At 35.9% G+C, this 21,793-nt stretch overlaps 1 protein-coding gene across 1 annotated transcript; it reads left to right on the top strand.

Moving 5' to 3' along the window:
• The first annotated feature begins 10,549 nt into the window (after nt 1–10,549).
• LOC127987229 (SLAM family member 9-like) lies at nt 10,550–21,016 on the top strand. The gene is made up of 7 exons (XM_052589509.1): nt 10,550–10,678; nt 10,862–11,063; nt 11,611–11,946; nt 15,941–16,243; nt 16,318–16,416; nt 16,528–16,586; nt 20,712–21,016. Exons 2-6 carry the CDS (start codon nt 11,024–11,026, stop codon nt 16,569–16,571), a joined length of 822 nt encoding a protein of 273 aa, XP_052445469.1. The 5' UTR covers nt 10,550–10,678; nt 10,862–11,023; the 3' UTR covers nt 16,572–16,586; nt 20,712–21,016.
• The last annotated feature ends 777 nt before the right edge of the window (nt 21,017–21,793 follow it).

Raw genomic sequence — 21,793 nt, forward strand, 5'->3', positions numbered from 1 at the left:
TAAAAAGGGACTTTATATCAGATGAAAACATTCTAAAGTTAGGTTTGAAATGGATGGCTCTGGCTTTATGTAGGTGAAATTTACCCAGAAGACAGAATTATAAAACAATATGCTCCAGATTAATGTCCTTGGAATGAAAATCTGACACAAAAATAATAGATTCTGTTAATTCTATCATTTTGTTTACAGCAAGAAAAAATTAACATGGTAACTTCAGACCAAAAAGATTTGGAGAATGGGCAATGATAAAACAGATGTAAAATAGATTCTTCATCAGAATTACAAAATGAACATATTGAAGATATATTCTCAGAAAATCTGCTCAAAAATAAATTACAAGGGTAGTATCTATGAACAATTTTGAAATTGAGTTCTTTAATTTTACTGGAGATAAATAATTTGTGAGAAAAGGTCCAAGTTTTTTTAAATCGGAGTTCGGATAACAGATCCTCCATTTAGATTGTGCTTTAGATGGGCATCCTGGAGTTGAAGAAAGAGCATTTCTAATAAAAAAGTTATTGCATTTTTTATCTAATAAATAAACACCATTAACCGCAAGTGTAGGGAAATAGTTGTTTACATAGCTATAACATAAATGCGCTTTAAACAAAGTTTTTAAACTGACAGGTATACTTTTAGTCACCTTATTAAAATCTCTTAGTGAGATTGTTGCACCTTTCAAAGACACAAAGTCAGGAAAGGAAAAAAGGTCCCCATCAGCATTAAACAAATCAGAAACAAAAAAACATTTTGATTTACCCATTCAATGAAAAAAAGTGATTTGTTACCAGACAAAATATTTTCATTGTTCCAAAGAATACACGTGTGTGGGGAAAAATTATGCTTAAAAGCAATCTTCCAGGATTCTAGGGCTTGTTTATGAAAATTTGACAGTTTAACAGGTAATTTAGTACACTTAAAGTTACAGGTCAATAAAAATTTAAGCCCACCACAACGTTTGAAGACTAGATTAGGGATCCAAAACCAGGGTAACTCGTTATTAGATAAACAATTCTTGATCCAATTAATTTTGAAAGTCTGGTTAATTATATTAAAATCTAAAGCATTAAGACCACCCTCCTTATAGTTTCTTATTATAGATATCCTTTGAACATATTCGGTCTTATTTTTCCAAATAAAACGGAATAGCAGAGAGTTAATAATTTTAATCGTTTTTTGATCAACATAAAGGGAAAAAGCAGGATAAAATAGGCGTGGAATGCCCTCAGCCTTAGGCAGAAGGACTCTCCCAAAAATTGTCAAGTCTCTCTGCAGCCAGCAACATAAAATCTTTTTAATGTTATCTAACCTTGGCTGAAAATTGTGATGTAGACGTCTGCATCAGATTTGCATATATTAACCCCTAGATATTTTACATGACGCTTTACAAGAATACCATCAACAGAATTTTTATTGGAATCGTGTATATATAAAATTTCACTTTTTTGGGGATTTACTACTAATCCTGAAGCTTTGGAGAAAATAATAAATTCATTGAAGGCAACAGAAACTTGTGAATCATTATTAAGAAAAAGACAAGTGTCGTCAGCTAACTGACTAATTATCAATGTATTCCCTTCAATATTTATATCTTCATTTTTGGAGTGTTTTATATGCAAACTTAACAGCTCAGCGGCTAATAGAAAAAGAAAAGTTGAGATGGGGCATCCTTGGTGAATACCTCGACCGACACTTTCCGTAGAATTATGTCACCTCCACTAATGATGCGGTTGCCATGTTGGTCCGGGCAACACCATTTAAAAAAATAAAATAAAATTGTATTATGCCATACATCAAAATAATACAACGAGAAACATTAAAATGACATTTATTTTTTTAAATAAATAAATCTGTAATGATGAGACAGAGAGGTTTGGATCCATGTGCAGAACTTTTAATGAGATTGGTCAGACAGGCAATGATCAGCAACGCCGTCAGGTATATAGGGATAACCAGAATCGAAAACAGGAACAAGCAGATGTCGGGGGCAGGCAGCAGAGAATCAGAGTCGGTATAAACAATCCAAAGGTCAGGTACAGAGAGATCAAACACAAGGGAAACGCTCAGAAATGACAGACACAGCAAATCAAGACTTCGCAGTGAGTGAGAGTGAGTGTGCTGCTTATATGTGTGTGTAAATGAGGTGCAGGTGTAGCAGGGTGATTGTGATGCAGTGACTTATGGGTAATGTAGTTTGGGTGTGGTGCAACAGTATGAGAGGTGCTAGTGTCCAAGTGACATCTGGTGGTGGATGGGTGGAAAGGTCCTGAGTGGAGTGCCCTCTACTCAAGCTCATGGGCACTCCATCTAATGATCGTGACAAAATCAATATTGCATCCATTACAACTGCAAATTCCTTAGGTTTAACTGGTATTTTAAATTTATTCAAAAATTCTTTATATGTTAATAAAACTTCATCATTGTTTAGGAGCTGGCTAACTGCTATAATATTGTTTTCAAACCAGTAATCAAAATATAAAGTTTTATTTTTGTATAAGATGTCTTTGTTGTTCCAAATATAGTACCTCCTTGGTGAGAAATTATGTTTATAGGCCAGAGTCCATGCCATAAGAGCTTGTTTATGAAATTTTCACCGGTATTTTTTCAATTGAATAATTGCACTTCAACAAAAATTGGAGATCACCCAATTGCTTGAACAAATAGTTGAGAAAGGAGTTCCAAATACTGTCTTTATATTTTAAATATTGAATAAGCCAATTTATTTTAAATACATTTTTAACGTATCATAACTCAACACCTCTAGACCACCATGATCTTTGGAGTTGCATAAAATGTCTTTTCTCAGGTAATGAGGCTTGTTTTTCCAGACAAAATGAATAAGCATTTTATCCAATTGCTTGGTAACTTTAGGAGGAATATCCAATGATATCCAATATCCAATGATAAGGATGTATAGACTGTATAGACTGATCTGGAAATACCTTCAGCTTTTGACAGAAGTACCCACCCCTGAATAGACAAATCCCTTTGCAACCACATATTAAACCTCTTACTTGTTTTAGTAATAATTGGATTGCAATTTAAATCATTACGCAAACATTCATCTTTACATGTAACAACTCCCAGATATGTTACTTGGTTTTTAATTGGAATATTCCGATAGTCAGTGCAAAACCTAAAGGTACCATCTGGCTTGTTAACCAGAAGGCATGGTGATGCCCAGGCCGATGCAGAAGGTACAGCCAGCCCACTGTCGAGAAGGTACTCTACTTCTGTGTCGATGTACTTCCTCTTTTCTTGGGAAGCACGATAAAACCGCTGCCTAATTGGAGAAGCCTCACCAACATCTATATCATTCCAAGAGATGAGTCTGAGTAAGAGTATCTGAGAAGAGAGTTGGAAAATCATTAATTTAATTATCTCAGTACACTTGTTCCCAGACAAGTGCTGCAGCAACTGTGGAAGTTGCTTCAATGTCTCAGAATTGTGCAAATGTGCACGCAGAACCCCATCATCAGGAGTTGTTTGGAGAAGCTCTCAGGCAGCTCCCTGCAGCGGCACAGAGACCTGAACAATTTACCTCAGTGCACACATATGGACATTGGGAATTATATTGTTTACAATGTAAGTCACTTTGCATTCACGCTGTTAATGGCTTAATCTAAGCCGGACATTTACATCTCGCAATCACACATTTAACTACCCTAGCTAACCCAGAACTGGTTTGTCCACTTTGCAGCCCCCAACAAAAAATGTCATTGGGTTAAAATCAAATTATAACTAAACATAGACAGGTGAGGGAGTGAGTGTCCTGGGACAGGTGAGGGAGTGAGTGGAGCTGTTCAGGGAGGACGTCAAACTCCAGAGAGAGAGAGAAGAGTGCAAGCTTTCTCTTCTTAAGAGAATGCATAACAATTACATTCTTCATTGGCCAAGAGATAACAGTAGGAAAGAATGGGTATATTATAGTTTTTCAATGTTTTTTTTTTAATTATTATTATTTAAATGTCATATTATCAATGGAAAAACCTAATTTCTCTAGATTATTTTTGTGATGCAAGTTAAAAATGAAATGCATAATTTGTATATATTTTTCTTTTTCCGTGTGTAATTTATTCATAAATAAACCTGAGTACTTTCTGTACATTTTGTATTTTAGTTTTTCATATTCATGTGTAAATAAAAGAGAACTACTCATGTACATTGTCATTTTTTTAATGCAGCTTATATATATTTTTTCACAAAACATTCTGTTATGTGTTTATTTATTTGTCCTGTAAATATTTTTTTACACATTAAAACATATTGTTCTATACATAACTGAAAGTACGTTTTACAACCATTTACATAGCTTAGGTTTAACATCAGAAAAACACCATCAGTTTGAGCCCAGCGCTGCCTCCATGTGTTCTGGGGTCTTCAGGTGTCAATCTCTTGGTGAATGGCCAGCACCTCCCCAGAGACTCGGAGGACAATGCGGTGACAGTGGAACAAAGCAATGTCAAACACTTTGGAGACCTTTATATTGTGCCACAAGCAGACAGATCAGAAACACCAGGGTCTGGATTATGGCACTTCTCAGAAGATCCAGCAGCTCTGTCAGAACCTCACTGCTCAGAACAACACCATTAAACACCTGTCCAGCGCTGACACATTCAGCTCTATTCTGCAGTACAGGGGTCTGCTCTGATTTAGGGAAGGAAGGAAAAGAGAAACTGTTTAGAGCTACAACGTAATTAGTACAAGAAATATTGAGATACTTTAGTAAACTATAATAACTACTAATACCATATTGGGGAGAAACTACTAGTTGTCATATTTAAAACCTTTGCTAAAGGGATAGTTCACCCAAAAATAAAAAAATTCCAAATCTGGAACAACTTAAGGGTGAGTAAATGATTACAGAAATTAAATTTTTGGCTGAAGTCCTTTAAGTAAAAGTATCATCTTGTATACTCTAATATATTTAAGGTATTGAGAGTAAAACTGTTGGGTAGTTTAATCTACAACAATGCATGATGTTGTAAAAGAACATATTTCTGTAATGTTACTGTCCTGTGAAAGAAAAAAAAAACCTGTAGTACTTTATATTTGTACCAGTATACTTAACAAATGTACTTTCTTACAGTTTTGAAAATGAAAGTAACAACATTATTGTGAGAATATTAATACATTATTGTAACTATATGATATACTGCCTTTGCAGTACTGGGACCGGTCAAACACAGCACTTTTATCTGTCACAGATGCCACTGAACATTAAACTGTACTATGCTAAATAAAATTATAATCAGTTTACTCCGTTTTATTTTCATGGTTAAATGCCTTAAAAAATCTGGGTTGCAAACCTGTCTACATATGATTACCTTGGTCAAGACAATAAACTACATAAAATCGCACCTTTGTAAGATATCACTTTAAAGGGGGGGGTGAAATGCTATTTCATGCATACTGAGTTTTTTACACTGTTAAAGAGTTGGATTCCCACGCTAAACATGGACAATGTTCCAAAAATACCTCTTCCGGTTTGTCACAAGTTTCGGAAAGTTTTTTTCGAGTATGGCTCTGTGTGATGTTAGATGGAGCGGAATTTCCTTATATGGGTCCTAAGGGCACTTAAGGGCACTAAGAGCGCGCGCTCCCGTATAGCGAGGCTGAGCACAGACATTTCACTGATCAGAGCTATTCACTGATCAGAGCGAGAGCATCGTGAAAAGTCACAAAAGAATTGTGTTTTTGGTTGCCAGGCCAAGACAACCCTGCACAGATTACCAAAAAAAAAAAACAGCATTAAGGGACCAGTGGATGGAGTTTATTTTTACAGAGCATCAACGGAGTTGTGCAAGTGTTTGTGTTTGTTCCCTGCATTTCGAAGATGCTTGTTTTACAAACAAGGCCCAGTTTGACGATGGATTTGCGTATCGTTTATTTCTTAAGGATGATTCAATCCCAATGAAAAAGCGTCACAATCGTGTGTTGGAACCACAGGCGGTGAGTAAAACTGCTTCAAATATCTCTGCCTCCTAGTTAGTGCGTCCGCCTCCCATGCCGGAGACCGGGGTTCGAGCTCCGCTCGGAGCGAGTTGTTGCTGCTGCTGCTCTCGTTCAGTTTCAGCCTCTTGATCTGATTCTGGATCATAAATATACGCTGAATCTGACTGTTAGCCATCGTTTGTTTTGGATGATGGTTTTTTCCTCACGGTAATGTCACAGTTTCCACATGCTCTCAACGCAAAAGCTTACTCGCGCTTGTGATTCTTTAGCTCCGCCCACACGTCACGCCTCCAGCCGTTTTCATATGTATCATATCCATAAGCAAGCATTCAGTAGCAAAACTGATGACAGCAGCTAGAATCTCAGGAAATTATGAACATGAGCACAGGTGACTGCTTTAAAAATGCGTCCTAGCACTGTTGAAAGAATCACACAGTGTTGTACAGTATAGTAACTATAGTACCATTACTTTATTACAGTTACAGTGTTCTGAATTGATCTCACTAGTGTTCACTGGGCAGGGAAGTTGTCTGCACTGTAAATTATAATGAGTAAACCTTATTTTAAAAAAGCACGCAAACCGATTGCCTTGAAAAAAAAAACAAGTGAAATAAGAATAGTAATTTGTACTAACAAAGGTTTATTTATAAGTGTTGTAATCTTACACGCACGTTCTTGTAACTCAGAATCACTATTTTCAACAACTAAATTAAGTACATTATACTATGTACGTATTTCAAACAACTCATTTAAGTTTAGCTAAATCACTTTAATAACATTACCTGCAACTTTGAATTTCTACACAGCAAAATCTCCAGTGTTAATTTAACACTCTGAGTGTGGACTCATATAAACACTAAAGCAGTGTTAAAAGTATCACTGAAGCAGAGTTGAAGTTAATGAGATAATTAAGAAGTTAATTGAGTTATGATTGAGCATTATTGAAGACACCTGATGTTAACAAGCAGAATCACAAACGAGAAAAATCACAATTTGTGTATCACCATTATAGTGATCAGTGTTTGCTTTAGCTGGGATCTTTTAACACTGCTTTAGTGTTTATATGAGTCCAAACTCAAGAGTGTTAAATTAACACCGGGGATTTTGCTGTGTAAGTTGTATTTACTTGAACAGAAATCTAGTTTTGACCAATTGCCTTAAAATAAAGTTACCGTTACTCTAGTAACTTAAATGCTTCAAAAATCTATTACAAATTCATGACAACAATGTTCTATTCTTCACACACATAATTACACTAAATCAAATGTAGTGACAGTTCAAAGTTAAAGATGATATATTTTTCAATGTAGCTTTAACTTGTATTACAAAATTTTTGAAACAAAGCAAAAACAATCTGCTTTTAGTTATGTTAAACAATGGAGGTAGCAGTACAATGATTTTAAATATGGTAATGAGTTGGCCACACAAGTTGCCACTGTTTTTTCAAGCATCATATTGTAGGTGTTCATCACAGTATCAGGGTAACCCACATGTAGCAGTGATGCAAACTTAGCACATGGTGGTCAGGAAGCAAATGTTGGAGGTAGACCCTGGAGACTGTTCTTTGCAGTACTACCCTGAACAATGATGGCAGAAGACACTGGGTCAAGATTTGGAGAAGTACTTCATCGTCAGTGATAGTCAGCAAGCCAACAGATACTAGTGCCCAAACTACATCAACATCAGACACCTGTATAAAACCAAATTAAAACAATATTAGCAGGGAAATGTGGATGATCAGTTTTCAGTGTTTTCTGTCTTGCCTACACTGCCATAACATTGGGTTAATTCACCCAAACTTGAAAGTCATGTCATCATTTACTCACCCATGACTTTTAGTTATTTTCAGAACACAAATAAAGAAATTTTCAGTGAAATCCCAGAAATTGCTGTCCTCTAACTGAATGCCTATTTACCCAAAATTTTAGACAGTTGATCATATAGCAATCACGTCTCTTTCGAAGACTTGAGCCAAACCATTCTTAATTCTCAATGCTTAACCATTCCATTCTGTGCGAATACAGATATGGTTTAATTTTTCACTGTTGGGCTGTTAACAGAGCTCTTTTGAATGCAACATAAAGGTGACAGTCATTTCCTTAGTAATGCAATAGTTAAGATATCAAACCTGATGTAAATAGCACCCACACTATGAAATATTAATTTGGGTTAGATTTGGGTTAAATATCTTCATTGGTGTCATGAGGATGCACAGTTTTTCTACTTCTTAGTTTCAGCGAATTCGACGCAGCTTCAAAACATTGCTTGCTCGACTGTCACGTGACCTGTGAAAACGAAACTTCCTGACCTCACACGTCACGCTAGGCTCACACTTTGCGGGCTCAACCACTGTCCCCAAAAAAGACAGAAGTCCTTTTTTAACCACAAACATTTGTGCTGTTTGTACCCAGCTAGATTTTTTTTTGTTCTAAAAATGTTCTTAGAACATTACCATTGTTCTAACAATGTTTTTAGCGGGTGGTTTTATTTTTGTTCCCAGAATGTTCTCTCAAAAGATAGGATAACGTTCTTTGAAAACATTCTAAAAATGTTTATTAATAACATTATTAGAACATTATCCCCTAACATTCTAATTAAGATTGAAGCAGAGGTTTAGATGTTGATGTCTGTTTCATAGTAATAGTTTGATTTGATGTCACCATAATGGCGGTAAGTGTTGGCTTTAGTTGTGCAATTTGACACTTGACTTGTCAGTGTTGTTCTTTAGCTGCTATCTTTGTTATGGCAAAAACAGCAAGATGCTGGTTGCTTGCTGATGAATAAAACATCACCGCATATGTAGTCTGGTTAGATGGTTTCACCAAACCTAATGTATGTTGTTCGTTGTGTATTGTTTATTAAAGTGACTCAATGGGTCAACAGCCTAAGACCCAGCTGAATATAAATCATATAATTTCAAGAATACAAAAAAAAAACTTTTCTTTGTCACACAAACATCAAGATTCAGTATATGACTCTCAAAAATGGTGACATGTTTCATGCAGCAATGTATTTTTGGTACGTCATTCAAAACTCATCCACGGCACCCAGAATGCATTGTGGCATGAAGCATGTCACCATTGTTGAGATTCATACACTAATTCTTGAGCTCTCTGTGTGTCTAAGCATTCTATGTTACAAAGAGGTTCATGAACAAAGTAATTTAAAAACAATAGACAAAAATATATATGATATAATCTGCAGGATTTGCATTTTTTTTCAAACAGAAATTATTTTTCATTGCAACACATTTGCTATAGTAACTAACAGTAAAGTAATAGCATAGGCTAGTCTCCAGATGAAACCAGTTGATCAGATCACTGCATGATGAAATTTTTAACATCAGCAAGTAGCCCACGTCACCTGCTGATTTTGTTAAAATGCTCACTGTTTTCACCGTAACAAATATAGTTACAGCAGTTAAACAAGAAGTAACATTGAAAAGACTCATAGTGCCTAAGTACTGATCACCATAATGGTTATGTCAAAATAAACTATTATTTTCAATAAGCCGTCAACACCTCTGTTAATCTCTATAAGAATTTTTTTTACATTTATGACAGAAATAAAGTCAATCTTGTTTTTAATAAGTTAAATTGGTAATACTGTTTTTGGAGTTTGACATCAAACAAAGGTTGGGTTTGCACTTTCAACCAACATTTGACTTATGAGCCCCATCTAGTGTGATGGGAAGCTTTATAAGAATGTTAGAGGATAATGTTCTAACAATGTTATCAATATACATTTTTAGAATGTTTTTAGAGAATGTTATCCTAACTTTTAAAAGAACATTCTGGGAACTAAAATAAAACTTGCAGCTGAAAACATTCCCAGAGCATGAAAAATTTCTAGCTGGGTATCCTATAGTCATCTATATTTTTTGGCAGCTTCAACATCCACCTTGTGAGGTCACATCCTGATAATTTCCACTCTCTTCAAGCCTCTTTGACCTTCAGCGGCTCAACACCACACGTATTCATAAATCAGGTACAGCTTGACCTCATTTTTACATGCAATTTTATCACAGATAACATCTTGTTAAAACCCTTGCATGTCTCGATAGTTTCATTATCTCTTTCAATCTACATCTACCTTCCATCACATCACTGACCCCTCTGCCAATTTCATTTAGAAACCTCAAATCTTTCTCTTTCTCTTCTGTCTTCAGTGGTCCTCTTTTTACCTCTGCAAGTAATTCAGAAAGCAGCAGCATGTCTTGACGTGTCAAGGCAGCCCTTGTCAGAATGTTTTTCATCTCTCACGTTTTGAGAAACAACTGAAAACTCTCATCCATTAACATAAAAAAAAAACAATAATAAAAAAAAAATACAAATAAAGTGAAGACTTGTATAACGGGACCTTTTCGTGTTATGTTTTCCTGACAAATGAATAAATGTAATGTAAATGAATCTTGTTTGACTTTCATACATCCTTTTTGATTGACTGATTTATCACTTTATTTTATTCTAAAGCAGTTTTATCTAAAGAGGAAATCAAACTCTAAAGTTCATAGCAGCAGAACTGAAAAAAAGAAAAAAAAACTTTTCACCTGCAAACTAAGCACACATCTAACCAACGGCCACATATGAGAAGAAAAACAAGCACATGGGGTTTCAGTATGAGTCAGTATCAGCTGCTAGAATAATACCTCAGTAAAAAAAAAAAAAAAAAACTGCAAAGTTTCTTGTTTTATTGTTCCATATACACAATAACTGATATATCGGTAAGTTTTTTTTAATTATAACACAATTTTAAAGTCAGTAAGATCCATGTCACCATGTAACTCAAGGAAACTGACATAATACTCTTCTATTAATATGAGTAATAATTAATATAATCAGACAACTATACCTTTCGACATGATCAAAGTTAAATGATAAAGATCAAGATTGTTTCTCACTGACAGGAGGAGTTCAGGTCTAGAAGTAGTCTACAGGACAGAAGACTATGTAACTGTGTAACATACACACAGAGAAAGTGCAAGTGAAGTACGGGGTTCAAAACCAGTTGTGGGAGGACTGTTTTCAACAGATGGTCTTATTAGATCAGACACTGAACAACTGAAGAAATGTTTGTTTTGTTCTGGCTGTGCTGGTGGAGTCTGATCAGTAAGTTATTCATGCTTTTTTAACATGTTGCAGTACTGCTACCTATCAGATTAGACTGTTTTCACTTTGCTTTTATTTCAGATCAAATCAGACAACTAAGATATTGTGAGATCTTTATATATATATATATATATATATATATATATATATATATATATATATATATATATATATATATATATATATTACATTTATTGTAATTTAAATTTTAATAATGCCTGGGGAAGTATTACTATGTTAAAAGTAATGTCTATAATGAGAACAAAAAAAAAACAACCACAGAAGTGACTTCTCCAGTGAGCCACTTTCATATCTCAAGCCATTTGTTTGGTCGTTTATTTGTTTGATGATTTGTTTATGATTTTTAAATATATTAACTTCAAGGATTGGTACCAGACACATGGAAATCCAGCCTAGCTAACTCTTAAAATGATCATGAATAACACAAATTCATTGGTCTAAACTGATTCAAACTGCAGTCGATTTCATGCTTTGCAAACCTTCAGGAGCCTTGACGTTTCTAAACCCTGTTTTGTTTGTCCTGAAGGTGTTTTTGTTGCTCTGAAAGATGAAATACAGTCAGTGTCAGTGATAGAGGGAAATTCTGTCCTTTTACCCGTGGATGTTACTGAAATACAAGAAGACGACAATATACTGTGGAAATTTGGAGCTGGACGTATTCTCATAGCTAAAATCAACAGACATAAGAAAAACATTTCCACATTTGATGGTCCTGACGGGAGATTCAGAGACCGACTGAAGGTGGATCAACAAACTGGATCTCTGACCATCACAGACATCACAACTCAACACGCTGGAGATTATCAACTACAGATAATTGGTGAAAAATGGTCGTCAAAAACATTCAATGTTTATGTCTATGGTGAGTAGAAATGAAATTCACATATTCTTGTTTTCTTAATAATTAATTCATTAATAGTATATTATTTTGGACTGTTCTCAGAGGTCCATAATGTTATCAAGATGTTTATATCAAAAACATCAACATTTTAAAGTAATATGATATTTTCAGTTCTGTTTTGACATCACCCACTGCTATGATTGGCTCACAGTTGTGTATATTTGACATCTTACATAGATGGACACATAAATACTCAGTACATATTAAACGATCTGTAATAACAGACAAAGCTATAGTGAACACGTAAATAAAAACAGTTACACTTGTGTCATGTGACGTTACTTTTGGATCCAATAGCGTCGTCTTTTAGTTTCAGTCTTTCTGAAAATCCTGTGTCGAATTGTGTCTTGTTTGCAAATGAATACATGGTAATGAAGAGAACAAAGGACAGTGTTCTTACTGAAATGGTCTGGGACTTCATTAAAAATAAAGTTCATGCACTCTTTCCTATCCCTGAGATCAGAAGGAAGGCGATAAAAATATGTGTTTTTCCAAAACTAGGCACTGCACAGCATCCTGTATTCTGAGAAATCTTGATCATTTGGTTTCTGCATAGACCTGAGTTTGCCTCTCTCATCATTTACCTTCTACATTTGAAAAAAAAAAAAAATTAACACAGGCACTGATCTTCTTCTCCAGAGTGTTTAGGCATACTATTATGTCATAAAACCTGAGGTTCTTAAAGGGGTCATATTATACGGTTTCAAATTTTTTCTTTCTCTTTGGAGTGTTACAAGCTCTTGGTGCAAAAGGAAGATCTATAAAGTTGCAAAGACTAAAGTCTCAAATCCAACGAGATATTCTTTATAAAAGTTACGAGTCAGCCACCCTCCTAAAACCAGTGTTAATTTTGACACGAAATTTTAATTTAGTTTTAGTCTTAGTCTTTTGACTATAATTCTTTTTAGTTTTAGTCAAGTTTTAGTCATCTGATTTGTTTTAATTTTAGTCTTATTTTAGTCGACTAAAATTGCTTGGTATTTTAGTCGACTAAAATTGCTTGGTATTTTAGTCCACTAAAATAAGACTAAAATCAATAACAGATTTACTAGACAATTTTTTACAGCTGGTATAGGAAACAAACTTAACCAAAATATATAAAACACAAATTCAACTTTATTTCAACACAACTGTGTCTTTATTTCGATTCAAAAGCTTTTATGCAGCAACAAACACTGTCATGATAATGTAAACAATAACTAGCTGCCAATTGACCATCAATAAAAGAAAAATAAAGTTAGGTCCAGGACCTTAAAGCTTACAGCTGAGCTGAACAATTAGTGCATACATTTAAAGTAAATATTTAATAAGTTGGCAGCTAGGTGGATAAAAAAAAAGTAACAAGATTTTATAAGGTATTCATTTGTCTAGCAATATTGTATGTTTTAAATACTACAATATTGCTAGATTTGTATGTATAATGATAGGATGTGAACATTCATGTTTCACATGACTAATATAGAAATATTTGTGATATTGTCAACAAGTAGAACATTATAAAATATACTAAACATTAGTATTAATCAAATGTATTTATCATGATATTACGTATTAGTATTGTGCTCGCATCTAATTTGAAGAAGGGGCTATATTACAGTACTTTTCAGTTCGTAATATTTAATGCTACAACATCTACGCACTGCACTATTCCAATTTTGCTTAGCTCAATAAACAAAAGAACATCGTTGTAAAATTACATTTGAGAAAATGTCCGGGTGGCTCGTCTGTAAATGTCTTTTCAAATTGGTTGTGTTCTTGCCACGAATGAGCGCTCTGCGTGCTTTACACTTTGTTTTGTTTTGTTCGTCGTCAAACGTGAAGTGAGCTGTGGACATTTTGTCGCTCTTTTAGACAGTAGGGACTTTAAGCAACAGCTGCGAATGGAACGGCTACAGCGACCGGAAGTTTGCCGTCACACCGCTGTAGCCAAGAACGTAAAAGTCACTAAGCAACGGTAAAACAGAACAGCGCAACGCAGCATTAATTCATTTATTGAGATCTAAAAATATATATAATTTAAAAAAGCAAGAGAAGGATTGCTTTTGGCGTTAAATGACAATCTTTTGTCAGAAGAGGAGTTTTTAATATTGTATGATGTAAATAAGTCTAAAAACATAACATTTATTTACCTAACCTCTCACTTTGTAGCGACTCTGGCAAATCAGCTGTTCTCCCGTAGTAGACCGTTAAATTAGAACGTCAGAAAGTAGCAGTTAAATTCGCGCAGGCGCAATACAACGCAAGAATGGCGTTGCCGTTCCACCAGAGGCTGTTGCTTAAAGTCCCTATCACCTCTTCGAATGCCGACTTCCCGGGAGCTCATAAAAACTGAAAACCTTCGCTTCACGTCTCAATAAGTCAGGCTCTGATTGGTTCTCTTCTCTCATGCAGTCTGTTCTGTTTTGCCGGTTCTTTTGCTCATTCCTCGCATCTCTCCCGTCTGCTGATTTGATTTTCGTCACAGTCTATTTTCGTCTCGTCCTTTATTCGTTGACGATAATGTCAATCAATTTAGTCATAGTTTTAGTCTCCATCAGTGCCTTCTATTTTAGTTTTCGTTTCGTTTTCGTCGGCAAAAATATATTCGTGACGAAAATAATGACGAAAATATTTAGTCAACGAAATTAACACTGCCTAAAACGGCTCGTTCAAACTCGCCCCCACATCTCTACATTCCTATGTCGGAAGATTTGCATTACGCCGCCCAGATGTTCACGCAAAGAAAGAAGGCATAACTTTTATTCTCGCTGTTGCCGACACCATCATGTTGTTGAGACGGTGTGTGTGATTCATTGTGAAAGCAAAACTACTTTGTTTGATCTTCCAAAAGACGTCACAACTAGAAATCAGTGGTTAAGTTGTATTTACAACACTTTTCCAGAACAGTTCAACTCAGGTATTCAGATGTGTGCTGCATATTTTATGTAGGACTGTTTCTAGATCCTGGGAAGGCTGTGCACAAAAGCTGTTTCTATAAAATGAGGCAGTTCCAACTTTCTAACTTTATAAGGGGCGTAACATTTCCGTCACACGCTTGAGGAATTCGGCCAATCACAACGCACTGGATAGCGGGCCAATCAGAGCACACCTCGCTTTTCAGAACAATGAGCTTTGGAAAATAATGTTTTTTTTTCTTTTTTCTTAAACCGCACATAAACACATGCATTAAACCAAAAACACAATATACTGTTCTTTTTAGCAACGTCATGTGACCCCTTTAATATAAGTTGTTTTTAAACTAATGAAAAAGTTTTGAGATGACACTTACAGGAAATGTTCATAGTATACTGACTTCTATGTCTGATGATCAAGGGAATTTTGATTTCTCAGTTCATAACACATTTTATTATAAATTTAAATGTGCAATAAGTTGCTTACAAGTAAAAATATGATTCCTTTTCCCCCCAAGAAATTAAGATTATGGTTAAAAGCTTATAATGAAAGTAGAGACCTGCAAAATGATTTGCAAAATAGAAATATCTACACACAAATAAACAATTGCTATTCATCAATTGCACAAAAGCAACAGTAGTAACTATTATAAAATAAAAAAGATTTACAGGCATGTAAATCCGAGTTTCTGTTAATAATGTGTCATTGAGCTATGTAGCCAATTTCTGGAAACTCAGAGAGGTTTCCACTTTTTCAAAAGAAAGTTTTTGGCTAGTGCTAAAATTTGCATGCTCACGAATCTTCTCAGTTTAATACAGAAAGTGTTGACTTAATAAAAGATTAATTGTGCATGTATATTCATTGTGTTATAACAGCTTTGTGAGATTGCGATGAACTGAGATGTCAGCTTTTTAGTGTTTAGAAAGTAAGCACTCTTTGCTCGTATTCTGCTTTGCCAAACCATGCATGCAGCAGCCCATATGCTTTTCTGTTAAAAATAACAGTGGTTTATTTATTTATTTATTAATAAACTAACACTTAACTAATTATTTTGTCTAAACAGGTCCTCTACCCACTCCAAACATTACCAGAGATTATTCACAAAATCTTTCATCATCATCATCTTCATCACAGCAGAATTGTTCACTGGTGTGTTCAGTGGTCAATGTGGGTCATGTGACTCTCTCCTGGTACAAAGGAAACAGTTTATTGTCCAGCATCAGTGTGTCTGATCTCAGCATCAGTCTCTCTCTACCTCTGGAGGTGGAATATCAGGAGAAAAACAGCTACAGCTGTGTGATCAACAATCCCATCAGAAACCAGACCACACATCTTGACATTACTGAACTCTGTCACACACACCCAGGTATATCAGCATTGATATATGTATTTATGTACACATTCAGTAACTGTAATGACTGTCTCCTTCTCATCCTCCAGCCTCAGTTTCTCTGACAGTGTTGATCTCTGCTGCTGGATCTCTGTTGATTGTAGCTGCAGTCATGATGTGCTGCATCCGCAAGAAAAGTAGAAAAACTGGTAAAGATTACAACTATAAACTTAAAAGTATTAACTAAAGCATTTGGATCAGATATTCAGATTTCTATACAATATTTCAAGCTCTGTTGTTTCAACATTTCTTTGTTACAGTTACTGCATTTAAGACACTGGAGGAAGACAGAACTGATTCATAAAAATCTCAAAAACCAGTAAGATCATTCATGATTGTTCAGTTGGTCTGATTGAAGCTTGCTGTTTGAAGTTGTTTGTGCTATTGCATGAAACGGACAGAGAACAGATGTCGATCGTCAGCCTTGATCATTATTACCTACAGGGAACAGCTTGAAAAAGAATATGCTTCATAAGAATGTTTTACCTTATTTTCTGATGCTGCTGGGGAAATTTTTTTTCCTAAAAATACTGAAGCCTTAATTGAATTACTTCAGCAGCTTTGGAAATGAAAGTAATTAAATATTTTAGCTCTGTTAATTTCAACCCCTCACAACTGTGCATGTTTGATGATCAATCTCTTTAATTCACGAGTTCACCCTTACATCTAATCTGAAAGCGAATAGTAGGCATATTTTGGCGTGCTGTCCTGGAGGAGGGGTCCAGGACCAGAGCATAGCCAGAACCCAAATAACTCCCCCTATCCCTAATTTGGGATAAATAGATTAGAAGTGAGGAGTTGGGGTGGAGGAAGGATGTCGAAAAACTGTCATGGAACAGGAGGTAGGAAGACTGGATATATATATATACGCTTGTGTGCTAGTTAAGATAAAACTAAAGCAAACACTGATCACTATAATGGTGACACACAAATTGTGATTTTCTCGTTTGGCGATTCTGCTTGTTAACATCAGGTGTCTTCAATAATGGTCAATCATGACCCAATTAACTTCTTAATTATCTCATTAACTTCAACTCTGCTTCAGAGTTACTTTTAACACTGCTTCAGTATTTATATGTGTCCACACTCAGAGTGTTAAATTAGCACTGGAGATTTTGCTGTGCAGAAAGCACAGTTCTCTATAGACACCTGGATCTCCTTGCTAATCCCAGGCCACCAAACACTTTGTTTTGCACGCTCTCTACACTTGATGATCCCCATGTGACCCCATGTGACCTCAACTCTCATAAAACTTGGAACAACGATCCTGTCACTGTAAATCAGAAGATCATCACACACAGACAACATGTCCTTCACAGCGAAGTAAGGCTTGATGTGCTCTGGAACTTGTGAAGGATACTTTGGCCATCCCTGTCTAATGTACTTTATCACCACTTGCAACTCAGGATCAGTCTTTGCTTTCAACTCAGCCTCATTCAATAGTGAACATGACATTGGCCAGGCAGCTCTAGTGGACTCCTCCAAGGCCGTAATGTCATTCATAAGCTCCACTGAATCCAGATGTGGTGTTGAAGATGAATGTCTAGAAAGAGCATCAGCTACAACCAGTGATTTCCCTGGCACATATTCAGCTTTAGCATTGAACCTCATCAGTTGAATCAAGAGTCGCTGGAATCTCAACCATGTCAATTTCCTTGCTGTTGATGAGCGGAATCTACTGTTTATGATCCGTGTGAATTATAAAACTGTCCAGACCGTACAAGTACTTGAAAAATCTCTCACAAGCCCACACCACGCTGAGACATTATTTTTCAATCTGTGCGTATTTGGTTTCGGTGTTGGTTAAGGTACGCGAACAGTAAGCTACAGGTCTCAAACATCCATCATTCTGCTGGAAAAGGACTCCTCCTAGTCCATAACTGCTAGGGTCTGCACTTACAATGGTTGGTTTGGTCACGTCAAAGTAAGAAAGAACTGGTGCTTCAGTCATGAGCTCTTTGACTCTTGTGAGCGCTTGTTCCTGTGCATTACTCCAAGTCCAAACTGTATCGGCTTTAAGGAGATCATTAAGTGGGTGGGTTATTTCATCCAAGCCAGGTAGGTATCGACCTAGATAATGAACCATTCCCAAAATCCTCTTTACTTCTGTCACATTCTGTGGAGGTTGAATATTCAGTATGGCCACCACCTTTTTCTCATCTGGTCTGACTCCACGAACATCAATGATATGACCCAGAAATTGTATCTGCTTTTGCCTCAACATACATTTGTCATCATTGAGTTTCAACCTCGCATCAGAAAGTGTCTTCAAGACCCTCTTTAAATGACAATCGTGAATCTTTAGTGTTTCCCCGTAGATGATTGTCATCCATGTATGCTGCTGTACCGTCATGGTCTCTTAAGAGGTTGTTCATCTCTCTTTGAAATATCTATGGTGCGCTGGAGATTCCAAAAGGAAGTCTATGAAAGAAATACCGCCCAAACGGTGTTATAAATGTCGTGAATTTAGCACTCTCATTCTCCAGAGGAATTTGCCAAAATCCGCTCGCTGCATCTAGTAGTGAAAACATTGCTGAACCTGACAACTGGGGAAGTATATCATCAAGGGTTGGTAGAATATACCTTTCATGTTCGACTGGTTGATTTAAACGATTTAGACCTACACATATTCTCACCTGGCCATTCTTCCTAGGCACAGGCACCATCGGTGAACACCATTCAGTAGGCTCTTTAATTTTTTTCAATCACGCCACACTTCACCATTCTGTCTAGTTCAGCTTTCATCTTAGAAAGTAAGGGAACCAACACTCTCCTGGCTGTCGTAATGGCATATGGGACTGCTTCTGCTTTCAGCTTGATTTTCACAGGAGCGGTTCCCAAAAGTCCAACCCACTCACCGGGTGAACTTATGTTGTCAATCCGTTGAACTAACCCCAAGGCAGCAGAAACTTATCGACTCGGCAAATTATTAACAGACTGACCTGTTATGACAAAAACAGTAAAGCAGTACTTGTTTCCCTTGTGGTGCGTGCTTGTCTCAAATCTTCCCGGACTTATTAATTTCCCTCCTGGACAATCCAGCGCTGCATTCACGAACATTAAGTTAGGCCTTGTGTTGAGAGCTTTATAGGTTTGTTCCGACATAACACTAATGTCTGCACCAGTGTCTATCTTAAACTCCATGTATGTATCTTGAATCCTCAAGGTTATGGACCATGCATCACTTGAGTCCTTTACTGTGATTGCTCCAAGAAAAAACTAATCTCCGTGCTCATCCTGCACTACATTTACATCACTAACATGTAAAGTATGACACACAATAGCATAATGGCCTCTATTACAGCACTTTCGACACTCTGCTCTTCTCGCTGGGCAGTTGACACTCTTTGGATGTTGTTTGCCACAACGCATGCATTTCCCCTCAACTGGGTCATTTAATCGTGTGTTTTTCTGGCTATTTGTTCTCTGTGTCCATTTTCTCTCTCTGCTTTCTGGCTTGAACGCTCCTTTTGGTCGAAATGATGCACTGTGCTTTCTCCGTACGACTTCATTCAATGAAGAGCTAGTATGTTTGGAAACGTGACTTTTTATCTGTTCCAATTGCCGTGCGTGCCAACATGCTCTCTCAAGCGACAAGTCAGACAACATTTGTAATCTTTGGGACATCTCTTTATCCAGAACACCCATCACCAGTTTGTCTCTTATATTTTCACTTTTAGCTTCTCCAAATGCGCATGTTTCAGCCAGTTCATGTAAGCTATGAATAAATTCTTCCACGCTTTCACCTTGCTTTTGAACACGCTGATAAAATCTCGCCCTTTCATGTATCACGTTGACTTTAGGCACAAAGTAATTGTTCAACTTTTCTAAAACTATGTCGTACATATTCTCATCGCCATCCGCTGCATACACAAATGTACTGCCGATGTGTTTTGCCTCCTTCCCGAGAGAATATAAAAGCGTACAAACTTGAACTTCTCCCGACTCTTTGTCCAGCTCCGTGGCTATTCGGAATCTGTGGAAACGCTGCTTCCATTCAGGTCAGAGCTCGGGATGACTGAAGTCAAAACTTTTGGGTGGAGAAAACTTTGCAATTTTGTCACGTTGACTTCTGACACCATATAATGTTAGGATGTCATGTCATGTATAATGAGGCAAATAGAAACGTTGCTCCATTTTGGATCTTTATTCACAACTGCGTCACATCAAGCGGCATGAACGAACACACTGTTGACTCAATACTGTATATCTCTCATTACCTATGCATGCCACAAACAGGTATAAGTTGCTCTATATATCACATTATCACATATATCACATATCAACAGATTCTCAAACTATCATTACATTTTCTAGCCACTCTGTGTTAGCATCTGCTCTTATGCTTGAGTCTATGAAGTTATATTGTGAAATAATCACACTTATCACTTTGAAATGATTGTAAACTGCTGGTTCTGGGTTTATTATTTGTGTTTCCTTGCAGAAATCAAAGGCAGATGCTGTGTATAAAAATGTCCCAAAAAAACAATGATCATATGCTGTATCTACTGGAACTGATGCCAGACTACATATGGGACAACACCTAACTTTTGGCTTTATTCACATTTATTCTCTGCAGTATTTCTGTTCAGTCTTCACTCTTTGTATCACATCTTTTGGTGTTCATGTGATGTCTGCTAATTTTGTTTTAATATAGTGGTTCATCTGTAGCATAGCATCCAGAAACTCAACTAAAATGCTCTATTTTTTGTCTATCATATGGAAATAAACCTAATATTTATTGTTAAATGTTAATCACCCCCATTAGGTGTGCTGTCATGTCATTGTCTGCTATTTACCATTCTTGTTTTATTCTTTTTGGAAGAAATTAAACTGTATAATAAGTGCATTGCATATTGGATTAAAATTTCCCACGCAATAAGCTCTGATTGATTCTTTGATAAACGTAACACAAGCACTACATTGCTCTCTAGTACTCCAAGCAGAAAATCACATCTCTCTAACAACAGCACAAGTTTCACCCGATTACAGTCCACTAAAAAAAAAAAAAAAAAAAAAAAATGCATGAAAAAAACTAATATCATATGAAATGGTTAATGTATGGCTGTTTAATAGATATAGGCCACATGTGTATAGTTCTAGTCTAACCCAATAAAATAAATATAAGATATTTAAATTTAATACAATAAAGAAGTTTACAATAAAGTTAAAGAGGCAAGGCTAAAGGTAAGCCTTTTGTAATAATGTATTAAATAGATTTATTTTTTTTATTTACATTTTTTTTTTTTTTTGCTCAGTCATATATTATTGCTTACAGTATATAATGGTTATTATTAATGGTCACTCACTACTAGTCAATTTCTATTTATTTATTTTATAAAGACAGTATCAAAATTTTGTAATAAATTGCATAATATTTCATTTATACATAAATTGAGCGTACTAAAAGCAGTGCATAATATACTGTAGCACTGGAATGTGTAATAGTAAAAACCTAAAACCTTTAAAGGTGAAGGTTTCAGTCCATCACATTTGAAATTACAAATTCCAGAGTATACAGACACA

This window comes from Carassius gibelio, chromosome B22 (assembly GCF_023724105.1).
Source record: "Carassius gibelio isolate Cgi1373 ecotype wild population from Czech Republic chromosome B22, carGib1.2-hapl.c, whole genome shotgun sequence".
Taxonomy (NCBI): domain Eukaryota; kingdom Metazoa; phylum Chordata; class Actinopteri; order Cypriniformes; family Cyprinidae; genus Carassius; species Carassius gibelio.

Excerpts from the sequence above, each read along its gene's own strand:
- LOC127987229 (XM_052589509.1), top strand. The coding sequence starts at position 11,024 with ATGTTTGTTTTGTTCTGGCTGTGCTGGTGGAGTCTGATCA. Across the intron at positions 16,244-16,317 it reads ACTCTGTCACACACACCCAG|CCTCAGTTTCTCTGACAGTG; the intron begins GTATATCAGCAT and ends CTCATCCTCCAG. Across the intron at positions 16,417-16,527 it reads CAAGAAAAGTAGAAAAACTG|TTACTGCATTTAAGACACTG; the intron begins GTAAAGATTACA and ends TCTTTGTTACAG.